Raw genomic sequence first — 14609 nt, 5'->3', positions numbered from 1 at the left:
CCACCACACTGACCCCAGATATATGTTTTATGACACAGAAAAATACATTTACAAACTAATTCCTTAGTACATACTGTCAAAGTTAAGCCTAATAGTAGCGTTGCTCTCCCCCAGGGCGTTTTTAGCTGTAACGCGGTAGTTTCCAGCATCCTTGGCATTAACACCATCAATCTCCAGTACAATGAAGTATTTCTTCTGGTCCTGTGGTGTGGTGGTGATTTTAATACGACCTGATAAAAAGTAACAAAAACATTTTTAATAAGCATATTGAAGATGTGATCAAATCTCATTCTATTGAAATTTAAGATTATTTCTTACGATTACAATATCTAAGTTTTTGAATGAAGCAGTTTAAGTCATAATCAGTTATCAGTAATACACAAATTTCATTCAAAGTTAATACAAATTTTGTGGGGGTTTTTTAACATACAAGTTAGATAGTAATGAACTTTCCAAACATGGATGGAAATGAAGAAACTGGAAGAAATCAGAAGGAAAACTGTGTGCAAGAATGCAACATGAAGAAACGGAATAGAACAAAAGTATACACCTAATGTCTGTAGAGGACCAACAGACACAGGGATGTCAAAGAGGTAACAATCTGTAAAGGGAGGTAACCTACTACTAGTCTTCATCAAAGTAAGGCATGCACACACATTTGTAAATGGAGGTAACAATCTCTAAAGGGAGGTAATCTACCACCAGCATTAATCAAATAAGGATAAGCACACATTTATAAATGGAGGAAACTATCTCTAAAGGGAGGGGATCTACCATCAGCCTTGATCAAAGTAATGATATACCCACATATGTAAAGGGAGGTAACAATCTATAAAGGGAGGTAACCTACCACCAGCCTTGATTAAAGTATCGTCCCTGAACCATGTGATCTCAGGAGTAGGATCTGCTGTCAGCTGACATTCAAACAAAAGTTTACGTCCATTATCGGCCTGTTTTGTTACTGGCTTCTGTATAAAGTTTGGAGCAATTCCATCTTGTCTGAAACAAAAACAATCTAATGAAACAAACTCCTTATGATCTATTGTTCAATAATGTAATGTAACAAAACAACAAAGTTAATTCTTTTTCATCACTCAAAGCAAATTTACTTGATTACAGATTTTGTTTCCATACAATATCTTCTTAATGGTTTCACAATGTTCTCGAGTTATTCCTTTATTCAATCCAATTATACATCACAAACCCACTGCACAATCAATGTAATTTCTGACTGGAACATGACAAAGAAGATAAATAACTTAGTAACCGACTTGTAGAGACAATAACCAGCATGGCTGTAAATAGCAACAAGTTATTTTTGGAGCTTCAGTAGAGATATCAAAGCCCACACACAGGGTGGTGGTGATCATTAGGTTACATAACAAAATCAGGAGTACATACATTTATCATCGTCACTTCCTTACATAGACAGTCGCTCATCATACAACCTATACAATCATGGACAACCACTCCATACAAACCTATCCTAAACAGTCAACTACACTCCTACAGATATGTACTAAATAATCTGCAATAATTCAGATTATGATGTCTACCAGTATTCAGCTTATTTCCTTATATTTTAGAAAAGGTGGAAAGGTCAGACTACCAAGCTTTAGCTTATCTCCTCTTAGTCTAGAGTCAGACGGCAAATTTTCAACTTATTTCCCTATAGTCTAGATCCAAAGCTTATTTCCTTACATTCTAGAACTAGAAAGGATGAATAGGTCACTCTACCAGTCTTCAGCTTATTACCTTACAGTATAAAGAGGATAAATACGTCAGCTTGCAAATCCTCAGCTTATTTCCTTATAGTCTATATGAAGGGCAGATAGGTCAGCTAGCCTGCCAAGCTGTTTTGGTCAGCTAGCCTTTCAATCTTTAGCTTATTTCCGTTAAGTTTGGAGAGGGCTGATAGGTCAGACTATACTACCAATTCTCAGCTTATTTCTTTATAGCCTAGAGATTGGTCAGCCTGCAAATCCTTGATCTATTTCCTTATTATATAACTTTCAGCCTAGATGGAATGAATATTTTAGTCGGTCATCTAATCTAAATGCACTCAAAGCAATATATATAGAAATACTGAAAACCAGCAAAACAGCAAACAAAATTTAGAGAGACAGGAAATGTGACGTAATACAAATATCTCTTCTTATCTAGAGGAAATTTTGAGATTGCCAGATGCTGAAGTATATTATCAAGTATCAAGTTATTTCTGCTCTATACGCCTAAATGAATTTTTTGATAAACTATCTGAAATAATGTTAGGTGAATGCTTAATGTCCACATTCCAAACAATTCAAGAATTGTTCTTCAATTTTGAAGATAGATGAAATCACAAGAAAGACGTCTACATTAAGTACTATCAGTGTGTATAATGGAATCCGGAAAATGTATTTATAAAAGTCTGAGTAGCATTGATACCAGAATTCTGTAATATACACAGATGTCAATCACAAGCAAATTCAAGAGGTCCAGAGGGCCTGTTTCGCTCACAAGTAAATTAAGTAATTATGACAAAATCTATTTCATATAACAAACACTTATAATCATCTGGCTTAGAATCTGACACAACAGTGCCACCTATTGCAATTATGGAATAAATCATCAATGAACATGAAGCTGTCTGATTAAAATGGAAAATTTACAGTAAATCAAGTTGATAATACATATGAGAGATATCCATTCATAACTTTTAAAATAAAGTTGTGTATAGAAATAATGCCAAATTGACCCCTGTAATGGTCCCACCACTACAAATCCCAGGAGTCAGCCCCACCATTGTACCATTCTGAATCTACAACCCATAAAGCTGCTTCATACAAAGTATGAGCAGACGCCATGGTATGTGTTCATACCAGGTGAGCAAATCCATTCTCTCCATCAATCTTACTCCCACAGAAACATTTGTTTAAACTAACAACGGAAAACAATTAAAGTCTATGTATACAACATCATTGACTAGTTCTAGAAGAAAAACAAACAGTACAGAATCAGTGAATAAACACTAAAAACATCTGTAGGGCTATACACACCATTGGCTGATTTAGGAGCTTAGCAACATATCGCCATAGTAACAGTTAAAAACTTAATGTTCACCAATCAAGTGATTAAGCTTAACATTATTGTACAACTTGTCAAGATCTATGATTTTACTACAATACACAGAACCCAGACAAGAACATGTATCTATACACAGGTGCCCACATTTTCAGCCAAGCAATAACACAGCTGCTTGGCAACAGGTCAGCCCTAAATGTGTGCTGTGGTAGCTCCCTTTTCCGGGGCATTATGAAAAAACATTCACCTCAAAAAAACATCTTGATAGAGAAATTTTCTTCACAAGAGATTTACAACTCAAATGCAAAAATCCCATCATTCTCATGCCAACTATTTTTTTTTTTTTTAATTTATTTAGTTTTTAAAGTTTTGACTTTTTGCTTGAATTGCATCCCGAAATGAATTCTGAAATGCTCTTGTGCCAATTTTCAAAATATTCCTGTAATACTTTTATGTTCCAACAAAATCCTTGATCTAAAGGATTCTATACATGCATACTGCAATCTGTGGAATATTTACCACAACACATCAGGAAAATAGGTCAAAATAAATGGATATTAAATAGACTTCAGTAAGACAGCCCTGTTCTGGACACCATTATAGCTAATCGCAAACAAATCGAGTGGAAAATCACAACATTGTAAATTGATAAATGTGACTGAACTTTTCACTGATAGATTTGTAAGTAAATTGGGCATCACCTTCCTGTTGCCACAAATAACTTCTTGGCCTTGTTTTCCTCCTCTCATTACATAAGGTATCCCTCCCAGTTATTTGATACACTCCTAGTGATCATCAGACAATTCTCCAAATCTCTCATCAGTTCAACCAACATAGTATCAATATCAAAGTCTCCAACACTGAAAATCTAATGTTTGATCACAAAATTAAAGTTTAATCCAATATTCTAGGCACCTAATGTTTGTGATGTAAATGTGGATTTGTGTTTGTCATTTTTTGCCCAATACACATGTATTCCTAAAATAGACGGTTTGCCTTTTGATATACATTGTAAAACAATACAGGAGTGCCACACTTCCTATTTAAACCTTGTTTGCTTTATTAAACATCCGACATGACTGATAAGGTATCCTGCATGAAGTAGAATGAAAACAAAAATATGTCATGAATACCCCAGCCTCCCTAAATCAATTTGAATTAGGGACAGGTGGAAATAGGATAAAACAGGATGGGACAGAAGACATGGAAAACACAATATATAACCCTCCAATTTGATGGTGAGAGCATAATCAATGATAGAATTTTAAAATTCCAGTTAATTCAAAAGAAAAAAGGGAGACTACTCTAGCTGAAATTTCTGCAGGACAAAAACAGTTCGACTTTTGATGCTGCATTGGATGAAGATATATGATGTAGCTTAACAAAAAACAGGAAGTGATTACTTGTAGCTATTTTAAGGTACTGTTGTATTAGATTGCAAGTATATTTGAACTTGGTTTCTTTTGTCCTGATAAAACCTATATTTAACACATTTTAAACACTTGGACTGAGTAAAACAGTTTAATCTACTTTGAAAAGAATCTGGGTTTTTCCATGATACCTATATCACTTTGTCAATTAAAAGGCTTACAAACTATTCATGTGATTTTATCAGTTTATACAGCTACATGAATCCGTCCTAAGACACCAAAATAACTCCATAAAAGTTACAGAAACTTGTAAGAAAGGAATTTAACAACAGGTTCCATGGATACTTTAAAAATCCTATCTGTTTATCTGCTTGCTGTGTATATGCTAGAAATTTTTTATTCCAAAATAGATTCTGTGTTACTCCAACATTAAAGGACTATCTAAATTCCAACTATCTTCCACTCCCATAAAAACACACTCAAAAAGATTTTCTAATCAGAAAATATGGAATAAAACACTAATTCCAACCTGTAGCCATCACTTACTGAGATTAAATCATCTTTACAGATCTGTCAAATCAGGAGGTGACTGGTTATCACATTATACAGGTTATTTATAGACGTTATTGACAGCTACGGTATCCCACATAGGTATCTGGTACATGTGGAGCATAGATACCAGAAGTATTTTTTAAATTGAATCAAAGTTTCGCTAGTGTAACTGTAGCAATGCAAGTATTTTTTTTTATATTGCCTGCCATTTGTGTTCTTGTGTAATAATGTTTGCTTCTTGGGTTGTAGTTGAATTCCCTACTTCTGGAAGCTTGATAAGATATTTTTAGCTGGACTAAAACAATCATATATTGTCTTGACCATGTGTCAAGTAGTGACCCAGTTACAAAAGATGATATTTTGGAAGATACCCTTATGTAAATGGATAATTTTAATCTACTGCATCATTGATGACCTTGACCGAAATGGGTGACTTTGTGGAGAATGATGACCTTGGATAACCCTGTGTAGAAATGATGACCAAGTACACTATAAATGACCTTGTGTATCATTGATGACCTTGAGAGAATTGGGGACCTGGTTTGCAGTATAGGAAATTTGCAGTATAATTGGTGACCTTGAGATCAATGAATTTGATTGAATGACCTTGAGTATCATGTCTTATTGTATAATGGATAATAATGTGTAAAATACACATGACCTTGTGGTAATTAGAGAATTACCTACAGACTACCTGTCCTATACATACCAGTGCAGTGTTTGTATGTATTTGTGAGCATTACCTTAGGTACCTTCAACACCTAGCTCCTGCACACCCTCCCTCACTCATACACACCACACAAAGTTTATCTCTCGGTTTATCAGTAAAACAAGCCAGCAAACACATCAGCTGTTTGACCACAGTAATGTCCAACCTTGGCCAAAACTTATTACCAGTAATGTGTATCTCCTACAGAGAAAATACATCCTCCATAGTGACACTAACCCGTTAATTACACCAAACAGAGGTGCGACCTTTTGACCTCTACCAGACAACCTTGATGTGTCAGCTGAAGCTTCTCCACCTTGTTGTTATGGAATTTGCATGTTGAACAGGAACCAGGAGCCTAGCAGGAAAACAAATGTTCCGAATACCTCCAGCATACATTCACCTGTTGACAGCAATCTTATCAAAACTTCGGGTCTATGATCCCAGGTTATAGGCCTCAACCAACATAGATTTTTTTTTTTTTTTTTTGCAATCAGATAAAATGTTGGCACAGCTATCTATACTGCATTTGTTTACATATGTAAGCCACAATATCCAAATACCATCACTTCCTAATGTATGTATTCATACCAGGTTAAAATTAACTGGAACTGATCTACACCTTATAACATTCTCAGAGTGTGGGCGACTACCAAGTAACTGTAGAAGACCGCTAGAGACTACCCAAAAAAAGCTGTTTATATGTTTTCAATTGATAGAATTTTTAGTCATGTTTTTACTTTAATTAGAAAAAAAATCCACTGGTGATCAACCCAGTCTTCCAGATCAGGTTGGGTTTGTTTTTGTGTAAGACCAGAACTAAATGTTTTTACTTTATTTTGGGAAGAAATATCAAAATTAAAGTTAAAGTTGAGAATGGGACCATAATTTCTCACTCCAAAATGTGCAATAATAATTCCTTCAGTTCCTCTACCTATATACATGTATTTATATTCTTAGGTTCAGACAGGGAGAATGGATTTGAGTATCAAGAAGCCATAGGGCAATATAGGAATGCATCTCTATGGTTACAGCTGGTGGCAACCATAACAGCACAGTCCTTTCCATTTCTCTGCTTACTTAGAACACTGATGTATATATACCATTACTTTTTTTTAAAACAGTCATTATATATGATATTTTTTTTATGAAATTTGCTGATTGTTCTAAAATATTTTAACTATAGCAGTAGTGTCTCCTATGCGTTATAACTATACAATACCATTAAAGGCCACAGAATGTAACAGACAAGTTGGAATAGTAATTATAATGTTAGTCTAGTAGACTTTTACCTGTGTGCTGTTGGTATTGATGTATAGCAGATGACATATATATACCTGTAACCTTACAACATGTAACATAGTTCTGTGTATCTGGGTGTAGCCATTTCCTGTTTGCTGGTGTAATGGATGGACCAGCCATGTATAACTACAGTATTATTTACAGGTGTACACTTTGGCAAACTTCCACCAAAAAGCAGCAGGAACACTAGAAGATTCCATCACCAGAGTGTATGCACCTTTTACAAAGAAGTCTTTCCTTTCTGACATTTTGCAATTCATATCTATTTATATATTGTAGTCTTTATTCAACTTGCTGCTTCTATCTTCTTGCCAGAGCATTAGGCAGTGTGTGGGCAGTGCTTTATAAGCAGGAAGTAACTACACTATTCATTTATACTATATTTCTATAGTTCTAAGGTCAATGAATAAAGTCAATCAAAACTTATATGTTAATTAGCTTTCTCTTTTCTGCATCTAACTCTAACAAAATCCTTTAAAGACCTTTTGAAATGTTGGTTACAGCTAGGTGATTTAAGGACACCAGCCTCCTGACATGTTTTGGGAGGCTGCAGCATACCCATATACTCTTTGTAATAGTCAGGCTGTTGCTGTTTTATAGTGCTGTCCCACTGAAGCAAGCTGTCAAAGATACTGAACAGCACACCCCACCCAGTCACATTCTACTGACAACAGGCAAATCAGTCCTCCCACAACATTATGAAATGTAGACTTGAACCTTTTTAGAGTCCTTTCTTCAATATTTAGACTTTTATCTCAAATTTTCACATCCAAAGTATCATAATCAAGACTAGTACTCAGAGGCAAAAGAAATTATCTCTATAATAATCAGTTTTTTTGTTAAACCTCATTTTCACACAGAATAATTTTAATCTAATTGTTAATTATTTACAAGTCTATTGTTAGTATCAGTCAAATTTCAACCTAAAGAAAATACTCAGCTGATAAAGCTTAAAACTTTGTGACAACTCATCAGCTGACTGTATGATAGCTACATTTGCAATAAAACATCAAATGAACAAGTTAAAGCAGACCTTTTGTCAATAGTCAATACAGCTTATACTGAACTAATTACATACCTATATGCTTATTTCTACACAGAAGTGGTGTTTTTGTTGGAAGACAACGCCAGCTGATAACAACCCAAGCATAGCCAACCTACCAGGTATCAAGTCTTTTTCCTAATAAGCTGTTTTATGGTACAATTGCAACAATGCTACAACTATAAGGAAATGCAAATCACCTGCATGTCCAGTGCACCTGCACTAGATCTGAATGTTTGATTGTACTTAATGATGCATCGTTATCAATCTATTTCTGGGTTACCTGCATATGTCCTAGTACATGCATATATATGTATGTCAGCAAGACTAGGCCATCTGGATTTACATGGCATCAAATCAATTTTTCTTTAGCAAACATATTTTTTATTATCCTCAAAGAACAACATGGACTGATAAATTATCTTAATGTACAACATATCTATCTCTATCTAAGAGTTAAATTAGAGTTGCTTGAACTTACTCAACACAAACATTCAATCACAAAGTCACACAGTCAATCACAGATTCACAAATTATCTGATGAGTATACATTGTATGTAAATCATAATCCTATATTGACACACTACTCTCCTCTTCATCGATATCACAGATATTAACAATTTAATAAAATGACCAACTGCATCAAGATTGCTATAGCTGTGTAGAGCTCATATATCTCACCACCAAAAAGTCTCAAGGGACATTGAACTTTTGAATTGTTGTAGATCCTACAGAATTTATCAGGTTCTTTACTTCCATAAAACAATAGAGGTACAACCTATCCATTGTGATACCTTTGCTACAGAACATTAAGCTGAAAATGGAAATTCATCATCACTCATAAATGCCAGTCATATCTCATGCTCAGATCTTTCAATTCATACACACTCTTTCCCATCTTCGATACTCCATGGGTTACTATTTACAATACATGTATATCTGATATGGATATAACGTCAGTTACAGTAACCCCTGGAGTAGCAAGGATGACTTTGTACATTTATATAAAATATTTCTTTCTTTTTTTACATTTACAGCACACACAAAAAATGTCTTAGGTGTAACTCTTTGATTTAGAAGTTATAAAATGTGCAGTACTTACTGTTTTTGGCCTGGTGTAGCTGAAAGAAAATAAAGAACAGTATGTGAATTGCTTTAATACTTTGCCAGTAATAATGAATAAAATGAGCTTTATAGTGTACAAAAACTTCTGTAGTAAAACACATGTATTTAACTACCTCTTTACCTTTTAATATATGAAAATGGATCTTTGTCAAACAAAATCTGCCAGTGTCTCTAAAATTGCTTAGACAGGCCATAGGCCTACTACAGAATATCTATCAACGACCTACATATACATTAAATCGAATTAATTACTTTTGATCTAAAGCAAAATTCTTACGTGATTTTAAAACTGTGCTAAATGGGGATGATAGCTGTTGATGAACATCCAATACATATACTAACCGTGTTAGCCCGAGATACTCTGGCCCTGACACCAGACTTATATTTTATCATTTAGACATTGACAGATCCAGACAAGTATCTACCCGTCAGGGCCAGACTATAACCGTGTGTATGTAGGACTATAGGTTAATGCTATAAAATTGTTAACAAAATACGATATTCCTGCAGCTTTGGCCTATGAATTCATAGTGGAAATAATACGCCACATAGACACTAAACAGTACACTAGTTTTCGCCTTGACAAGTTGACATTTCGTTTTCGTTTTCTCCCGCGGGATGCTGACAGGAAGCTACAGACGATGTTTAAGTGCTGGCCCGGAGATTTGTCAATTTTCCGGAAACAAATGTGAAACTGCAAAGACGTAAATATAGATCCAAGGTCTCGTGCTGTATGTCATGAGTAATCCACCAAAATGTTAAAGTTCCATGTTTGATGTTTGATTTTGTTTTGTAAAAGAAGATAATTATAATTCAGTTAAGCAAACTGATAGCCAAGCGAGGCGCCTTAGGATGTCGCTATACAAAGATGTCGCTAAATGATATTAAAATGTAGTGTTGTTTTTTCCCATTTGGTACAAATTTTACACATTTTTCGCGATATTTCCAATATGCTGTAGTATATGTGAGGGATGATATCAGTTTTCTGACATGTAGAAATGAAATGACAAAGATTTTACCTATCGTAGTCTAATCATGTTAATTTTCTACCACGCGGTCCAAATACCAATAAAGTATACATACATGTAGGAGGGATAGAACCAATATTTTTCCCATGAGGAACATACGACTGTCACGAAATTATTTTTACATAACCATTTTATATCATCTACTGAAAGGAGAGCACGTGGTGACAGAATCTTTATTCTAACAACTTCATAAGTAAAACTAAATAGTACATCGTTATATGATTGCTTCAAAAAAACCAAATACAGCGTTTGAAAAAATGTCTCTCAATTTTGTTTGATTTAGGAGGTCTGGGATAAACAATAGCTTTGAGATATCTAATATTGTTTGTAAACGGAAGAATAGTTTCAAGAATTTATTAGAAATAAATATTTTCATTTAAGACTAGTCTACTTACCATTTCCATGGCCTAGATCTTTTATTGAATTAAGTTTTGTTTTCGTAATAGAAAAGATAACCAAAGAGACAAATACAACTAAAAATGTTACATCGGTTTTAGAGGCTACTACTTAAAACTTGTCATATACATGAATAAAATATACTTCTATTTCTAGTGATTTGGATTGTTAAAAAATCACAGAAATCATATTTTAATTAAGCCCGATAAAAAGCTTCCTACACCGCCAAAGCGAGCTGTTCGTTTGACAAAAATGGGGCTTTGTACAAAAAATGGTACAGGGAATAGTCAAAATTCAAATGAAAGTGTTCAGCTAAAAGTCATCGTCAGAAACATACCAGATTTTGCAATGATGGATGTAGCCGTTTGTGATACAAACAATAGGTTTATGGTGATAGACGTAGATATGTAGTTTTATCATTAATTTTCATGTGTTTTTGGAGCTTTTGGCAAAAAATGTAAAGAACGTGGAACCTTCGCCAATATTGACTGACGAGTTTCATCAATAGTCTTATGTTATTTCTACACTCGGCGAGAAATATACGGGAATATTGCTAATGCTCTAACACAAAGAAAATGCTCCTATTGGAAAGCTATAAAGTACGTGTACTAGTAAGTACAAGGACCATTTAACCGTCCTCTAGGCTATGTCTTTACCGATGTCTGTTACCAAAGTACAAACCAGTATTTCAAATGTATACTTAGGGCCTATAATTGTGGGCGGTGAGTTCGAATCAAGACCTGATGGGAATGGGTCTGATATAAATGCTTGTATCTTTTGTGATAATGTTAGAAAATAATTTGTGTTCAATTATATGTATACATGCATGTCGTCTGTACTTCCACGGGGAATGGTTAAATATCAGAACTACACAGGAATCAGAAACATGGGAATGTTAATGCAGCCTGATGATAAATCGTGTATTGGGGGTACGATGTCTGTCGGCAGTAAAAGTGTACTGTTAATGCGTCCTTCCTACTTCGCCAAAATAAGCGCTTCTGTGACGCAAACACCTCCTCGTTATCACAGCTATCTACCAAGACTATTCGTGTTTGACGAGAACATTCCTCCCCGGAAACGTTCCCGTAGTTACCGGGGAGAATGCCGCGTCTTCTTTGACAAGTGTCTCTGCGAAAGTCGTTAAAACCAGCCGGAACTATACAGACATTGTCAGTCTGTTTTATAGTTTACCTATACACCGCTAGCACGGTGCACCAAATTCGTTTGGTTTGCTAAGGCAGCAAAGAATAATGGTTTTATCATTTACAAATCTCGTTCTATACATTCCTGTGCTGCCCCCTGTTAACAATGTAAAGTGGTTCCGCTCCCATTAAATTTACTTCCGGTGTTGAGCTAACTCCTTCCGTCGGTCTCACACTCAATTGACAATTACTTACTCCAGACAATATTAATCCAGGAAGATCCTGAAACCTTTTATAGGTCTCCACTTTTGAATTCATCGGCTTCCTAAACTTGACAATAAGGTCGCCAGTGCGCATGCCATAACAATGGCGGTATCACTTTGGCAATACATTCCATGAATACGAGAAACGAAAACACACAAAAACACTTACCACCAAAGTTCAGATTAATAGAAGCGGAAACCTCTCCGAGTTTGTTTTTAGCCACAACTTTATAAGCTCCTGCGTCAGCTTGTGTGACGCCAATAATATCCATCATAATATTGTATTTACTTCCGCCGGCGGACTCCACGCGCATGCGGATTCTGTCCGATTCCGGAACTGGTGTTGTTCCCTGGAACCACTGAATGCTGGGTTTCGGAGAGGCCTCCAATGTGCACTGAAAAACGAGACGCTTTCCGCCATCTTCCTGCTTCAGGACCGGCTTCTGCGTGAACCGTGGTGCGATGTCGTCACCAACCCCCATCTTCACCCTCTACCTGTAGGACAAAAAGAATCATCATTAGGTAAAAAACGAACACGTTCATAAGGGAATGACATGTTTGTAATGAAAACCAACGTTCAAATAAACAAACAAAATAATTCTGCGACAAAACATTTTCTGTCTTCCGCAAGAGATTTCCGTCACACATGTAACCATTTCAAAGTTCTTTGAACATGTGCGTCAATCTAAATTCATCACTTCACTACAACTAACGATGTTCTAAAATATGCAGGAGACAACTTTTGAACTTAAGTGACTAATAATCTCTAACTAACGGTACACAATACAATGTTGTTCCTCTTATTGTCAGTGTCTACCTCTGGGTGTCTACCGGCCTATACTGGTAAACTCCAAGACACACTTATTTACAGCTGCGAATGATCGCCAGGAATCTGGTTGGACGTGTATCTACACGTGTAAATCTAAATATAAACCGGATTATTGGGCAGATCCATTACAGTGTAGTAGCGGGGGTTGGGGGTAAAATCTGGTCAGACATGTAACATTGACGGGTCGAACATGTGGGCGATACCAGTGGGGGTATGGGGTCAGCGTGGATGACCGCGGTGTTCGATTTCCAAGGTATAATATTAATTAAACAATACAACCCTACTGATAATGACTGTTACCATGACGGAGGTTGATAAACCTGATCAGGCATTATAATAACATCAAACTTTAACTAAATGATAAATAAGGCTAATTGTATAATTAGTAAGAGACAATATCAATTATCTATTGGTTTTTCGCAGGTGTTCTTATTTGAGTTCCATTTATCAATATAATTATTTATAACAGAATTGGAAACAGCAAAATGATAAAATGCTATATATCTTGATAGTATATACTTATAAAAAGATTATTATTTTTACACTTTTATGAATTTCCAATTAACAATGTATCGTAAATAAAACTACAGAAGATGAACTGGTGAAGTACATGCGGCATAGCGCACCCATCCAGGAATTTGCCGCTGCAGTCAAACCTATCGTAAACGTAGTCGTTTTACTTAATATATATGATATTGGTCCTATCAGGGGTCTCGACAAATGTCTATGCCATATAATCCCATATTCCTTGAAACTCAATCCTTTGGAATTGGCTTGAATCCGTTTTAACTGATGGATCTGCTGCAGCCGAGACCCGCACGGTGTGTATAGTCCCTTGGAGGTCTGTTTACGACGGTACCTCCTGCGAGTCTATCAAAGTATACTTGTAAACTAAGCTTGTTGACTCAAACCACACGAAGTTTTCATATGCTTTTATCACTGAAAAATACTTTCAGTGTGTACATTCCGATGTAGGTAGGCGGGATGCGTTTTGAATGCATGTGTGCAACAGCTTTAGGGATGCGAACACCATTTAATTGATGAGATCAGTTTTCCGCTAGCTTTTCTATATTGCGTGTGTAATAGAACGAGCTTCCGGACGAAAGGCGGTGTGTCTTTGTGTCATGACTTTAAATATGTAATTGTTTTGTGAACCAATACCATGTTACCCCATTACAGACGTTACAGCTGCTAAACTCAGGTAATTTGTATGAACATTTATATATACTTAATAGTAAACAAAGCAACAAGAGGCATGCCATACATAAATGTGGTTTTTCTAGTTCATTAATATCATGCAATCCCTTTGCAGAAAAAAATGAACAGTTATAGGTACCATAAAGTTGATAGTGAATGTATGTGAATGTATGTGGTTGTCTAGTGCACTATACTCCCATATCAAACAGAAGACATACTTGTATCAAAGCGGTCCCTGCTGTTACACCCAGGTATCTCAATGATAGCACATGGTTGTATAAAGGAGGGGAGGGGTATTGAAGAAAAAGGTCTAGGAGTCTCTCGTATCAATCATCTCAACCATCCAGTCGTTTGTCAATGTTTTACATATTTCCATATGTACAACACTTCAATTATTTAACGAGCGAATTATATCACGGGGAGATGCGGGCCGGTAGTGATCAAGGAACACCTGGGTTGTATTAGTGTAGCATGTTTCTATAATTATTTAGATACAGATCTACGCAAAAACTATCTACGGAGCCATCAAATCAGCGTTGTATGCCCTTTAGAGATCTCAAGATTTCTCTGAACAAAATTAAGTAAAAAACG

The 14609-nt window shown here is 35.7% G+C and overlaps 1 protein-coding gene across 15 annotated transcripts in view; it reads right to left on the bottom strand.

Annotated features, from left to right (window-relative positions):
* The window catches only part of LOC138329432 (twitchin-like), a 145294-nt gene that overhangs the window by 113025 nt on the left and 17660 nt on the right, over positions 1–14609 (bottom strand). For all 15 annotated transcript variants that reach the window (XM_069276443.1, XM_069276432.1, XM_069276428.1 and 12 more), the window contains exons 2-5: positions 12162–12487; positions 9141–9159; positions 851–999; positions 75–230 (exon numbers count right to left, since the gene is read on the bottom strand). In XM_069276443.1, the coding sequence (XP_069132544.1) occupies positions 75–230; positions 851–999; positions 9141–9159; positions 12162–12474 (637 nt within the window). In that variant the 5' untranslated portion in view covers positions 12475–12487. The remainder of the gene's footprint in view (positions 1–74; positions 231–850; positions 1000–9140; positions 9160–12161; positions 12488–14609) is intronic.

The sequence above is a fragment of the Argopecten irradians genome, chromosome 8, assembly GCF_041381155.1.
Source record: "Argopecten irradians isolate NY chromosome 8, Ai_NY, whole genome shotgun sequence".
NCBI classification, from domain to species: Eukaryota; Metazoa; Mollusca; class Bivalvia; order Pectinida; family Pectinidae; genus Argopecten; species Argopecten irradians.
The sequence above is the reverse complement of the archived record's forward strand: the minus strand, read 5'-3'. Positions and strand labels throughout refer to the sequence as shown.